Raw genomic sequence first — 12,838 nt, forward strand, 5'->3', positions numbered from 1 at the left:
CGATGTTAGCTAATCGGTAGACCTTAATGGATTAATAGGTTAAACGATGATTAATCAAAGATCCTAAATTGCTAATTCATTGGATTTTAAAAAATAAAATATAATTAATATCATAACAAAATAGGTTAATATGATTAATACAACATCGATTATTCCTCAAATAGTTTGTATTGAGATATAATTTGTTCAAAGTGTTAAAATCCCATCTTTTTCTATTGCTTTGCTTATTGTGTAGGCAATGATTAATCGTTAGACGTTTTCTAGTTGGTTGGATAGCGCCTAAGGACTAATCAGGAACTAGTCAGAATTTTTACAACAATGAGAAAATCATGCAAAAGCTCATAGCACATCATACCACTTGAGCTTATAGTATTTCGTTTCCAATAGGAACACATAAGTAAATGAGCGAATCATCATTTAATATATGCCTTCAAACAAATAGGAAAATAAAAGAAAAACAAATATTTCTTTTCCAAAGCGTAGACTACAAAAGAAATTAGTACCTCATTGATCTTACGAATTTTTGTTCGTAAAAGGTCTTTGAAGAAAGGATTTAGAGGGAAAAGAATAAGAGAATTGCAAACTATCTAGAATCCTGGATGATGAAGTCTTTGCAAAAATCTATATCAATTACCTTAAATTAGCAAAAATAATGAAAATGTTTTCAACTTAAAAGTTGATTTGCATTGTTGTCATCACTTTATAACATCTTATCTTATTTAGACATTTAGACAATTAGGTGTGGACAACATGTTATTACATGTTATCACACCTAAAAGGTGTCACGTCATCCTCCAATTCATACATTGGTGTTATAACACAAAATGTGGAAATAGGCAACACCAAATAACATGTAATAACACCTTTTTTTTTGAGTTTTTTAATTTCTATTTTTCCAATTTGTTATATTTTCTTTGTTTTTGTATTTGTGCCATAATAATTATAAAAACATATAAATTAATAACGCATATAATTTAGTTAAATCCTAAATTAGAAATAACATTTAAAAACTAATAATGACATTACAAAGAGGAAAAAAAACATTGAACAAAAACATACGATAGTCCTAAATTTAAAAAAACATAAAACCGATAAACTATTCATTGCCCAAATATTTCCGTTCGATCTTTGCCTTCATTTTTCGGAGCACTTGCACTTGTCTCTGTGGCATATTATCCTCGCTGGTGCGAAGACTTGTCAAATCCTTCGTCATACGATCTTTCTCGGCTTCTTTACGTAGGAACTCCAAAATGCTCACGTTGCAAGTCATATCTTTTAATTGTGATGTCGTTGGTGGATGACCAATTTTTGTTTCAGTTCCGCGTGCTCTCGAAGTCTACTTTCCCTTTCCTCTGCATGTTATTGTGCCCACTTTGTCTTGTCACGCCATATCGTTCGTTAACGTGGGGAGATCTCTTCGATGTCGTTGTGGTCGTTCGGGAGCTCATCGGTGTTGGTATCGAGGTCGATGTTTATGCATGCATCGGAAATGTCGACCGAACCCGAGCCGCGATACCTCTTTAATTGTTGTTCCGATGATGTTGGTGTTTTAAACCATTTTGGGTCGTCCTTAACAATCTCCCAAAAGATTTTGTGCTCGAAAACATGATCCGTCTCGACATGATATTGCTCCCTCGTCGCACTAAAAACATTGAAATCGGTCGCACCACTTTGCTTGTGCGATGAAAGTTTGTTGTAGATGGAATTGAACTTGCTGCACTTCTTAGTGAGTTGAGTCCACTTGCCACTCAACATATCGTGATAGCAATATGTGTCATCCTTCAAGATTGCACGAAATTTGCCGATCACAACTTCCCAAAAAGCAGTTTTTCTCATATTGTTTCCTTTAGTTGGGTTTTATTATGTCTCGCACTACGGCACCGGCAACGCATATATTCTTCCTCCGTTGTCCACCATGTTGGAGGTTCTTCTTCTAATTGTTTCACCGTGACCGTGACGTCTTTCCCTTTCCTTCTTGTTCTCCCTTTCTTGGCTATTGGTTTCCGACTACCCCTCGCTTGCGTCTCGGGAACCGTTTGTTTCATGTATGGTGGTTGTATGGTTGTTTGTGGTATGGAAGAAAATGTGTTGAAAAGGTTTTGTGTATGAAATTGTAGTGAGAGTGAGGTGAGATTGAAAAAGTTGTTGGAAAATGGTAGTTGTAGTGAGCTTTGCAAGTTGAGGATGTTTGCATACGCCTCATATTGTGCAAAACCGAGAGGAGGGGATGTGTTTGTGTTTGGAGGAGTGTTTGGATTTTGATCCATAGTCGGTTGAATGTGAATTGAAAATGAGAGAAATAAATGTATTGTGTAGGTAAAACTTCTCAGTTGCATGTGTATTTATAGTACAATTAAAATGTAAAAAAGTTATTATTTATTTATTTATTTATTTTACTTTGTGACTGTTTACCAACGGTCTAAAATGTGACCGTTTCTCCCAAAAATCAAGCCACAAAACGACATTACCTCTTGTTGCGAACTTGCCATGATAATGATGACCACTATAACACACCCTGGGGCGGTGCTTAAGCCATCATGGCAGCGTTTTTTAGGTGCCAGATCACGATAACGCATTCGGGCGTTGTGCATACCAAGCAGTCTTGATAAAAAAATAATATATAAAAAACTTCCAAGCCAATTAACTATTGAAAATGTTATAGTGTAATTACTCAGATATTTTCAAACAACATATACTATTGTCAATACTTTTACCATACACTTTTATTTGCATTATTCTCAACATACATTGTCATGATTTTCATCATACAACTTCATTCGTGTGCAACATACACCTAATAGAAAACGATTCCGAGATTTAATTGCCATATAGTGACATTTTCCACAAAAATAAAATTAGTTAGTTTTTGGAAAGGGGATAATGACTTAGGAGGGTAATAAGGTTTCCAGTTTGTCCGTATTAGGTCACTAAGGTTTTTTTTTTTTGCGTATTAGACCAATATGGTTGTTATTACCGTTTAGAAATAGTCCTTTTATATGTTTTAACCGGTAAAAATGATTATTTCTAAACGGTAATAACAACCATATCTGTCTAATACGCACAAAAAAAAACCTTAGTGATCTAATATGGACAAACTGGAAACCTTATTACCCTCCTAAGTCATTAACCCTAATTTTAAAGACATTGAGAATATATGACCATCAGCAGTAAACTACTTCGTTTAGAACTCGCATCGTCCCATATAACCTGCTACTCCTCTATATGGCAAAACTCTTCATCTATAGTCGTCCCTTTGGGGACATCCGATAAAATTGGAACGATACAAAGAAGATTAGCATGGCCCCTGCGCAAGGATGACACACACAAATCGAGAAATAGTCCAAAAAAAATTTTAACCCTTCGTCGTCTTCTCTGGAACCCTAATTCCCTTTTCAAATGCTAATAGAGTTCAATTGCAATTCTTACGTTTCAGTAGTTCATCTACTGAAGTCATGATCAGAAAACATGTGGATTCTATGGTCAGATTGATCTTCTTGTTGATGTCTTCAACCATTTGTGGCAAGTAAGGGTGATCTTTCTTTCTATAAAGTCTCCTTTAAGTTTTTTTACTTTTCCTGTCATTAAGTTTCATGCTTTATAAACTTCCGTTTATGTGTTGTATATAGTCTGTATGTGTTTGTTTATGTGCTGATTTTTTTATTCATTTTGCAACTTCAGTTTCTTAGTTCATGTTGTGGTTTTGCTTTTTATAAAATAATTGATAATAGACATCCTCTGCAAGTCCCTATTGGTTTTACATTTCCATTCGTTATCAAATGTAGACATTGATGAGAGGTATCAAAGTGAGATTGTTTTTGTACATATGGATGTGTTCATGTAAACATTTAAATGACAAAAAAGAAGTTATTGATAAAATATTGCATATTTATGTAATGAAGATCATCAATCATATGAGTTTTTCGACTAAGAAGTTCTGGAAGAATTGTGAGATAAGTTTAAATGGAAGCAACTATTTTCAGTCTAACAAATCAGTCACATTGATTAGTAAGCATGTTTTCTAAATAATTAGGGTTAATGACTTAGGAGGGTAATAAGGTTTCCAGTTTGTCCGTATTAGGTCACTAAGGTTTTTTTTTTTTGTGCGTATTAGACCAATATGGTTGTTATTACCGTTTAGAAATAGCCTTTTTTACCGGTTAAAGGACTATTTCTAAACGGTAATAACAACCATATTGGTCTAATATGCACAAAAAAAACCTTAGTGACATAATACGGACAAACTGAAAACCTTATTAACCTCTTAAGTCATTAACCCTTTTGGAAACTAAAAAAGTAGTACCTGAGGAGCACATAAAATTGAGACCTTCAAATTTACAAGATCGAAGAACTAATGGAATCTCTGGAGCCATTTTGTATTGAGGTTTCCTAGGCGTCTTTTTAACATCAAGCAAAGCATCCACAACCTAAACATATTTATATAATAATAATAAATAAATAAAAATTAATGTCATTCCAACTTAAACAAAATTCAAATCAATAAAAGTTACGCACATCGGGTGATTCAAGACCTTGGCCAATCAAGAACAACACAGCAACCATGCAACGAACCTGGTGCCACAAGAAAGCACTGCCTTTGATTCTCATAAACCACAGCTCATCACTGTAACTCAAAAAGAATAAATAACAATAAACATTTTTTTTAATAATCTTTAATTTTGGATATGTGTTTGAATTCAAACCTTCCATTGCAATGACATATATCGAATGATGTTATACGACGCTTGTAATTATGCACATTCGCAGCATCCATCTTACAAAAATTCCTAAAATCATGTTCCCCAATCAGCCTTTTACATGAACTCTCCATTTCCTGATTTTTTTTTTTTAGAAAAAAAAAACATTTCATTATTCCAGCAGCAAGACCAAGACATAAATTACATTTATAAGTTAGCATACCAATATGTTTAAATTTTCCCTCCAAAAGAAGTATCTGTATTCCCTACTCAGACAACTAAACCTGCAAACAACCAAGCCACAATGAATCAATCAACCTTTTACTTTTACAAATAAACTCATAAAAATTAAAAAGCTACTACTAAAAAATAGTAAATAGATATAGTTGATTAAAACTCAAAGATACAAATTTGGAAAACAAACCTTGCACTAAAATTATCAGGAGCAGGACACCAGCCCATCACTCGAATATCATTTGGGAGAGCTCCATTCAATATTCTTACATAATCCAGCTCTTCCTCTGAATACACAAAAAAAAAAAAAAAAAAAAAAAAAAAAAAAAAAAAAAAGACTATAAGGTCTAAACTATTTAAATAATTTAGGGTTAAATACCAACATACTTCTGAGTATATGTTAATTTTTTCCCATTAAAACATTCTACTTTGAAAAACCTACCCAAATACAAAAAAAAAAAAAACAATTTTCACTGATATAATTTGATATATATTTTCAAAGTACAATGTACTAATAAGAAAAATGCTGTGTAGAAATTTATCACAAAGAAATGTAGCTGACCTTCTGGCCTTTTGTCTACAAATTCCTCAGAGGTATTGCATCCAGGTTCCTTAAGCTTTGACCTCAATAGTAAAGCAACAACCTAAACAATTATCATAATTGAAAAATTAAAACATGTGAATTTGTTTTCTTTCAGCTATAATATTTTCTTATAAATAAATTAAAAAATTGTTATCTACAATACCAAACACCAAAACCTAATTATGATAGCAGTCACATAATGCAGATCCAAATATAAGTAGGTTTTTTATTAGTGTTTGGATAAAGTGATTTTGATTTTTTTATAAAAGAATAATTGAAGCATATGAAACTTACTTCTTTTTTCAACTTACTTGCCCTACAGAAGAAACACCCTTGTCTGTTCTACCACATCTTGAATATTGCAAATCCTTCTTGTCACCAAGTACAAGTCTCGTCTTTTCAAGCGCTTTGAACAATTCAGACTGAAATAAAGGGGTTTTTGGCTTAGCTTTTCACAGCCAAAACTTCTTTTTGTAAAAGAAAAAAAACAAAAAGATGTTTGGCAAGCTAGTAACTTTTGGAGTTTTAATACAAGGAAAAACAACTTTTTGAAAAAGTCATGATTTCCTGACTTTTTGTAACTTTTTGGAAAAAAACTTTTGAGCTTTTAAAAGCTTTTAAAAGCTAAGCCAGCCCAAATAATACAAAATCATATATGTCAAATAAGTTGCACATACTAAGGCCTAAATAAACTATTTTCTGTCCGCTAAGAGTTGTTCCCCACCCCCTTTGAGCCTCAATACCGAGAGAATCGAAAAGAAGAAGTTACGATCCATAGGCTAAGGTGAAGTATGTGTAGTTGTTTCAGCTCTTTTTCCAGTGCGATTACCGATCAAACATCAGTTGAAACGTTCCAGTTCAACCCACACGGTTTATAGATGAGCATTCAGGGTGAGTGAGAGTGCCACCAAGGCCTGTTAAGAGTGTGTTTTACTGTTTTTGTGTGTTTTACTATGTGTATGTTGCCAGTGATAAAAGCAAAGAGAATCAGTGAAGCTGTTGTTGGCGTTTGAGGTTACCATGAGATCTGGTGAAGGTGAAAAAAGACTGAGAAGGAAGAAGAAAAAGAAGTCAAAAGGAAGGAAGTTGCCATCGTCAGTTGGTCACCAGTCGGAGCACCCATCGGAGTCAATAGCAGAGATTCGAAAGAGAAAGGAGGGTGTTTGGTCTCGCCTCCAGAAATACCCTTTCACAATGCACCGGAAGTGCTCGATGAAATGCTTGAGATAACCTGCAGCTCAATTGAAGATTTTTAATCGAAACATATTAGGAGGGACAGGGTTACTTTTATCTTTTCTCAATTCATACTTTTATCATTTTAGTTTTATTTCTTTACACTTTTGCTCAAGAGAACCTTTACCAAATCATATTTTTGTCATTTTACTTTTATTTATTTACATTTTTGTCACAAAACTTTCACTTTTACTTATTTACACTCATGGCATTAAAGTTCGATGATTCTTTTATTTTTATTTCTTTACACTTTTGTCACACAACTTTTGCTTTTACTTATTTACACTATTGGCACTAAAATTTGATAATTTTTTACACTAACGCCACTAAACTTTGACAATTGTCACTTTTGTGCAAAAAAAATTTTAAACTTTAAATTATTTCCAACCAATTGTTTTTGGAAACTTTAAATTATTTCCAACCCATGCGAAGCATGGTGTCACGGACCGAGTTTCTGGAAAATTCCACATTCGTTTAAAGAACTCCGGAACGATCAAGTATCCTCGAGAAGTCTCTGGAGAGATCAAGAATACTCTACGAGACCCCGGAAGACGCTAGAAAATTATAGGTGTCTGCGGAACATGATGGAACGATCCGGAATAATCAAGAGTGCACTAGTGGAAGCTAGAACGATACGGAAGATCCTAGACCATCGTAGAATACTCTAGACACAAAAGAGTAGTATAGAACCTTATAGAATTTTGTATGTAGAATAAGATCTTGTAAGAATGATCTAGAATACTCGGGAATGTCCGGAACCTAGAAACATCCATTGAGGAGGTGTAAGGTTCCTATAAATAGGGAGAATGGCTCATTTGCCCAATCTATCGAGAAGTTGTCTTGTAGATAAATTGAGTTATATAATAGAAGTTTTATTGAAGTGTCCCTTGTCGTAACTCTTGCTTCCTAAGCTCGTTAGTACATCTAGATTGTCGAAGTTAGTCTGACTTAGTCGGAGAAGCACTAAGCGGCACACGGTATTGACTGGTCTAAAAGAGTCATCCCATGACAATGGGCTCTTTCCTAGTTTAAAACGATGATCAATTATAGAAAAAAAAACTGGTTTGAAAAAAAAATACGAGTATTTGTGTAGCAATTTGTGTAGCTATTGGATGCACAGGTCTCTTACTACAAATGTCTACAATCACACTGTTCAACTTCAACCCAATTTATCACAATTATATACACGTTCAAGGATTCTTCATTTTAATCCTTAATTTCCTAGCAATTTGTGTAGCTTTTGGATGCACAAGTCTCTTACTACAATCACACTGTTCAACTTGAACCCAATTTATCACCTTCAAAATAAGCGATTTCGAAACTTTCTTAGCATTCGATTTCTTTAACCCTTTTTCCAACGCTTTCTCAAAGAAATCCATAAACCAATTCCCAGCCTCCGTTTCAATCTGCATTCCCAATTTAATCGTATTACTCAAGCTACAACACGAAGACGAAGATCCAGGGTTCTTGTTTTCATCGTTCTCCAACACTTTCGTTTTCTGATTTGATGTTTTCAATTGCTTCGACTTTTGATCGGATCTTTTGGGAAGTTCTGCGATTGATTTGTGTAAGGCAGCTTGTTGTTTTGAAGCGTTGTTTGTATGCGAATTGTTGTTGTTCGTGATATCGTGTAAAACAGGTGTGTCTTCTGATGTAATTTGTGTTGTTGCTGCTTTGAGTGATGTCATTTTGGCGATTGCTTGAACGATTTGGGTGTGGAAATCAAGAAATCGATCAAAACAATCGGATGGGCTTTCGGGTTTTGATGATTTAGTTAAATTCGATGGATTCCTACAAGTTGTGTATATGATTTTAGTATAAAATGAGAGGAATGTTAAACGATAAAAAGAAGTTGTTATTTTATACTTGAGAAATCGAACGAGGGTATCAGTTGCGGATGCTTCTCTAAGTGCTTGAAGGGCAATCTTTTGAGTTGTTTCTCGTTGCTGAATGGCTTCCTGTAGTGATAATTTATAAATATCAGAAAAGTTAAGATGAAAATTGAATCATGAAGATGATATTGTTTAATAAAGTGAGGAAATCCAGGAAACTTGATACTGTTTTTACAAAGTAGACACAAAGCGATGTTGTTTATAAAATCAGAAAATACAAGAAATTTTATATAGGGTTTGCAGAAAAATGTTGAATCTTGAAGCTGACATTAGAAATCCATATTGGGTTACAGAAAATTAAAACTTTTTCAGTATTGATATTGTTTTACAAATTAAAAAAACTCAAGAAATTCATTTGACTACGTATAAAGAATAGGAAATTTTATACTTTTCTCAGAAGTCCAAGCTTTCCTAGTATATTAAACGATAAACTAGTGTCTGAATCACAAACCCCATTTTCACCTTTTTGTCCTGTTCCCCAAGAACCTCTTCTTGGAACACGAGATTTAGTATTCGAATTAGAATTAACCCCCTTTTCCTCACTCTTTTCCCCTTTCTCTCTTAAACCCATTTTTGAATTCGAATAGTTTTTTTGTCTCTAAATCAACATTTGGGCTAGGAAATTTTCTTGTGTTCTTTAAACTCGGAGGTCGAGTTGCACTTTTCTTCTCCTGTATTGATAAAATATTAAAATTGTAACATCCCATTTAAAATATAATAATTAAATAATAAACTTGGAACCCGAAAAGCAATTTGTATTATTATTTTATGTTAATATAGTCCAAAATCAAATAATAATTAGTGGGGTGTTGATTTCGGGGTGCCAAATGATATACTTGTGATTTCTAAGGGTTAAAGAGTAAATATCGGACTTAATTTGAAAAGGATTATGGGAACAAGGGTTTAAATGGTACATTAAGGAGTTGTTTTGAAAGAAATAGGAAAGGAGGGACCGGATGTGTCAATATGGGATAATGTTTCAATGAAGCGGGTATATAGCCTAAACTGTTCCATTGTCTCAAACCCTAACCCTACTATTATGCATCGGCCGCCACCCCACCTCCTCTTCATCCTCCAGCCGCCATCGTCGGTTTTCCCTCTTGTGCTCCGACCGCCGCTTAAAGCGTGAGCCACCACCGCCATGTGAGGCCTCATCCGCCACCCGCAGCTTGCCATGAGAACGCCACCAGCCCTACTGCCGCCGGAAAAGTCGCAAATAGCTTAGATCATCGTGTGGGTCGCCGGAAAGCCTAGATGCGAGGCTGCTGCTATGCTCGGTTGGTTTCGCACCACCACCTCCCTTCTCCATTCCTTTCCAAGCGCCGCTGCTGCCGGTTGTTGCTCTACTCCCATCGCCACTCACCACAGATGGGTTTTTTTGAGTCCTTTTCCGAGCAAGGACTTTCTGGTGGGTGTTGCTGCTTAACGGGGAATGGAAAGAAACCGTCGCCACCACCGTGAGGTGGTGGCTGTCACCGCAATCCATCATTTTGTCGCCGTTGTGTTGTCGCTGCCGTCGCAAATCACCGCCCGCCGCCTCCAGATTGATGATGGGTGTGTTCTAGTGTCTAGCTTGTGTTTGTATGTGTTGTAGGCAGTGTTGTCGACTGGAAAACTGATTGAATGACCACCATGGCCGCCAGCCATGTTGGCTGCCACCATCTGCCGCCGCCAGCCACCTCAATGTGGTTGAGTGTGTGTGTGCGCGTGTGTGTTTGTGTGTGTGTGTGTTAATCGGATGGTATTGTAAATTGTAACAAGTGGAATAATGAAAGAAAAGCTTAAACGACCATCGTAGGGTGGTGGCTGCCGCCACCGGCCGCCATGTCGGGTGGCGGTGTGCTTTGATTGCGTTTGGACCTTGTTTGGGGATGTTTGGACAATGTGGGATCAATGAAACCCTAATGGGCCCAATAAGGCCCAATGTGACCTAAAAGCCCAACCAATGGACTAATGGGCTAGTATTGGGTTGGAAAACCTTAATTAGGGTTTGGAAAACCCTAATGGCATAAAACCCTAATTTTGAGAATTTATCGGGACACACGAGATTATTTAATAACTTGAAATATTAAATGATAATCATTGCCACACTAACTTAATGCAATAATGGACTTAATGGATTAAGTCCTTAATGGGTTAAGTAAGAAACATTTATCCCTAATCATCATTTCATGTGAAAACCCTAATTTTGGGATTATGGGCTTGGACTTATCGAGACCCACATTTGGGCCATTGGAATGGAATCGTGTATTAAGCCCAATCATAACATATGACTTATTTAGTAAAGTAAGGGACTTAATGGATTAAGTCCTTAATGGGTTAAGTGAGAAACACTTAACCCTAATTGTCACCTTATATGAAACCCTAATTTTTTTGGGCCTTTCTATTGGGCTTTGGTAATTGGATTATTAATGGGCCATCCAAGAATAATCATAGGGACTAGAATATGTTAATGGGCTTAGGGTAATTCCCATATGAGGGTGTGGGCCCAATTTGGAAAATTGGGTCATATGTTCGGTTGTGGCCCATTACTTGACTATTGAGCCTTTTGTGTGTGAGTTGGACTTTGGGCTTGGAATCCAATTATTAATTGGGTGTTGTTTGATGTTGTTAGTTCGGGAATCTGTTAACCAGCAGTTGGAGTTTTATTGGCGGGACTTCAGCAGTGTCAGGTGAGTTCTCCTCATTATATCAATAGGGTCTAAGGCACCAAGGCCGACCCTTTATGGATTGTATTCGGATTATTGCATGTTATGCTTACTGATTTATATCCTGGTAGTTAGGATGGTGATATGCTATGCTTTAGTGACCCGGTTGGGTCGGTATCCTGGTATATAGGATGATGCTATGTTAGTGACTTATTAGGTCAATATCCTGGTTATAGGATTGTTGCTATGCTTTGTGATCTGTTAGATCGGTTTGACTGTTATATATATACATGTCAGTGTTATATGATGTCTATGTGCACATGATTGTCCTGGTTATAGGATGATGCTATGTTAGTGATCGGTTAGGTCTGTATCCCGGTTATTGGGATGTTGCTATGATTGGTGATCTGTTAGATCGGTTTGACTATTATATGAAATGAGCTAACGTATGATATTTATGTGCACATGTTTGTTTGATTGGGGGTTGGGTTGAGGCGGTCCTGCTTTGTGCTGTAGGCCAACATACCCGACGAGCGGTCCGGATAGGCTGTAGGCCCTGTGTGGCGGTCCAGACGTTCCAGTCAGGCTGATGACTCATTATGCATTCTGTTTTGTATTAGTAATATGATATGGTTATGTTTGTATGGCATTGGTATTTTGGGGAAACTCACTAAGCTTCGGGCTTACATTTGTTGATTTTATTTCAGGTATTTCTGATGATCGCAGGAAGGCGAAGGCGTGATCGTGCACCTCCTTATATTTTCATGATTGATTCTGGGGATATTCTGATGTCTAAACTATTTTGAAAACAAATTGTAATGACTTAGTGGTTTTAAATGTTTTAAAAAGTTTTAAATTGGCTTGAATTTTTGGGGTGTTACAAAAATCAAGAGGACGTGATTTCAAAACCATCGGTGATGCACAAACCCCATCTTCAACTTTTTGTCCTGTTCCCCAAGAACCTCTTCTTGGAACACGAGATTTAGTATTCGAATTAGAATTAACCCTCTTTTGCTCACTCTTTACCCCTTTATCTCTTAAACACGTTAGTGATCTGGCGTTCTAACAAACGGGTGGCGTCCTGGAAGCGGTTTAGCACCACTGGCTATAGGGACAGGTTAGGGCCGACAATTCTCGACACGACACGAAATAAACGGGTTTGGGTTGAGTTTTTCAACCCACCAACCTGCCAACACGTTTATTAAACGGGTCATATATGAGTTTCTAAAAAAATAAACGAGTTGACCCGCCAACCCGTTTATATTTTTAATAAAAAAAAATATATTTTTTATTTTTAAATGTATTGATATTTGGACTTGTGGTCCTAACTCATAAGGTAAGTCTGTAACCAATTGATTTTCCACATTTAAAATGACATTACCTCTTGTTGCCAACTTGCCATGATAACGACGACTACCATAACACCTAATAACACACCCTGGGGGCGGTGTTTAAGCCATCATGACAGTGTTTTTTGGGTGCCAAATCACGATAACGCCTTCTGGCGTTGCGCATACCAAGCAGTCTTAATAAAAAATAATATAAAAAACTTCC

The 12,838-nt window shown here is 36.1% G+C and overlaps 1 protein-coding gene, 1 long non-coding RNA gene and 1 other non-coding gene across 3 annotated transcripts; 2 read left to right on the forward strand and 1 right to left on the reverse strand.

The window, feature by feature from the left end:
* The first annotated feature begins 3,247 nt into the window (after positions 1–3,247).
* LOC111876010 (U6 spliceosomal RNA) lies at positions 3,248–3,355 on the forward strand. The gene has a single exon (XR_002844879.1). It is a non-coding gene; the product is annotated as a U6 spliceosomal RNA (small nuclear RNA).
* Positions 3,356–4,253: 898 nt separating this feature from the next.
* On the reverse strand, positions 4,254–9,207 carry LOC122194785 (uncharacterized). Its single transcript, XM_052765089.1, has 10 exons — positions 9,088–9,207; positions 8,611–8,702; positions 8,006–8,535; positions 5,823–5,959; positions 5,491–5,572; positions 5,119–5,215; positions 4,918–4,978; positions 4,701–4,831; positions 4,513–4,621; positions 4,254–4,424 (listed from the first exon to the last, which is right to left on the reverse strand). Exons 1-10 carry the CDS (start codon positions 9,205–9,207, stop codon positions 4,254–4,256), a joined length of 1,530 nt encoding a protein of 509 aa, XP_052621049.1.
* Positions 9,208–9,651: 444 nt separating this feature from the next.
* LOC122195079 (uncharacterized) lies at positions 9,652–12,126 on the forward strand. The gene is made up of 3 exons (XR_006185028.2): positions 9,652–10,190; positions 11,251–11,308; positions 11,992–12,126. It is a non-coding gene; the product is annotated as an uncharacterized LOC122195079 (long non-coding RNA).
* Positions 12,127–12,838: the final 712 nt, after the last annotated feature.

This window comes from Lactuca sativa, chromosome 1 (genome assembly GCF_002870075.4).
Source record: "Lactuca sativa cultivar Salinas chromosome 1, Lsat_Salinas_v11, whole genome shotgun sequence".
Taxonomy (NCBI): Eukaryota; Viridiplantae; Streptophyta; class Magnoliopsida; order Asterales; family Asteraceae; genus Lactuca; species Lactuca sativa.

What these genes read in the sequence shown, in the direction of transcription:
- LOC122194785 (XM_052765089.1), bottom strand. Translation starts at nt 9,207, where the DNA reads ATGGGTTTAAGAGAGAAAGGGGAAAAGAGTGAGGAAAAGGGGGTTAAT. An exon ending in AGTTGAACAGTGTGATTGTA is followed by an intron (nt 5,960 to 8,005) that starts GTAAGAGACTTG and finishes GGCTGTGAAAAG; the next exon opens with CTAAGCCAAAAACCCCTTTA. An exon ending in ATATGTCATTGCAATGGAAG is followed by an intron (nt 4,622 to 4,700) that starts GTTTGAATTCAA and finishes TTTGAGTTACAG; the next exon opens with TGATGAGCTGTGGTTTATGA.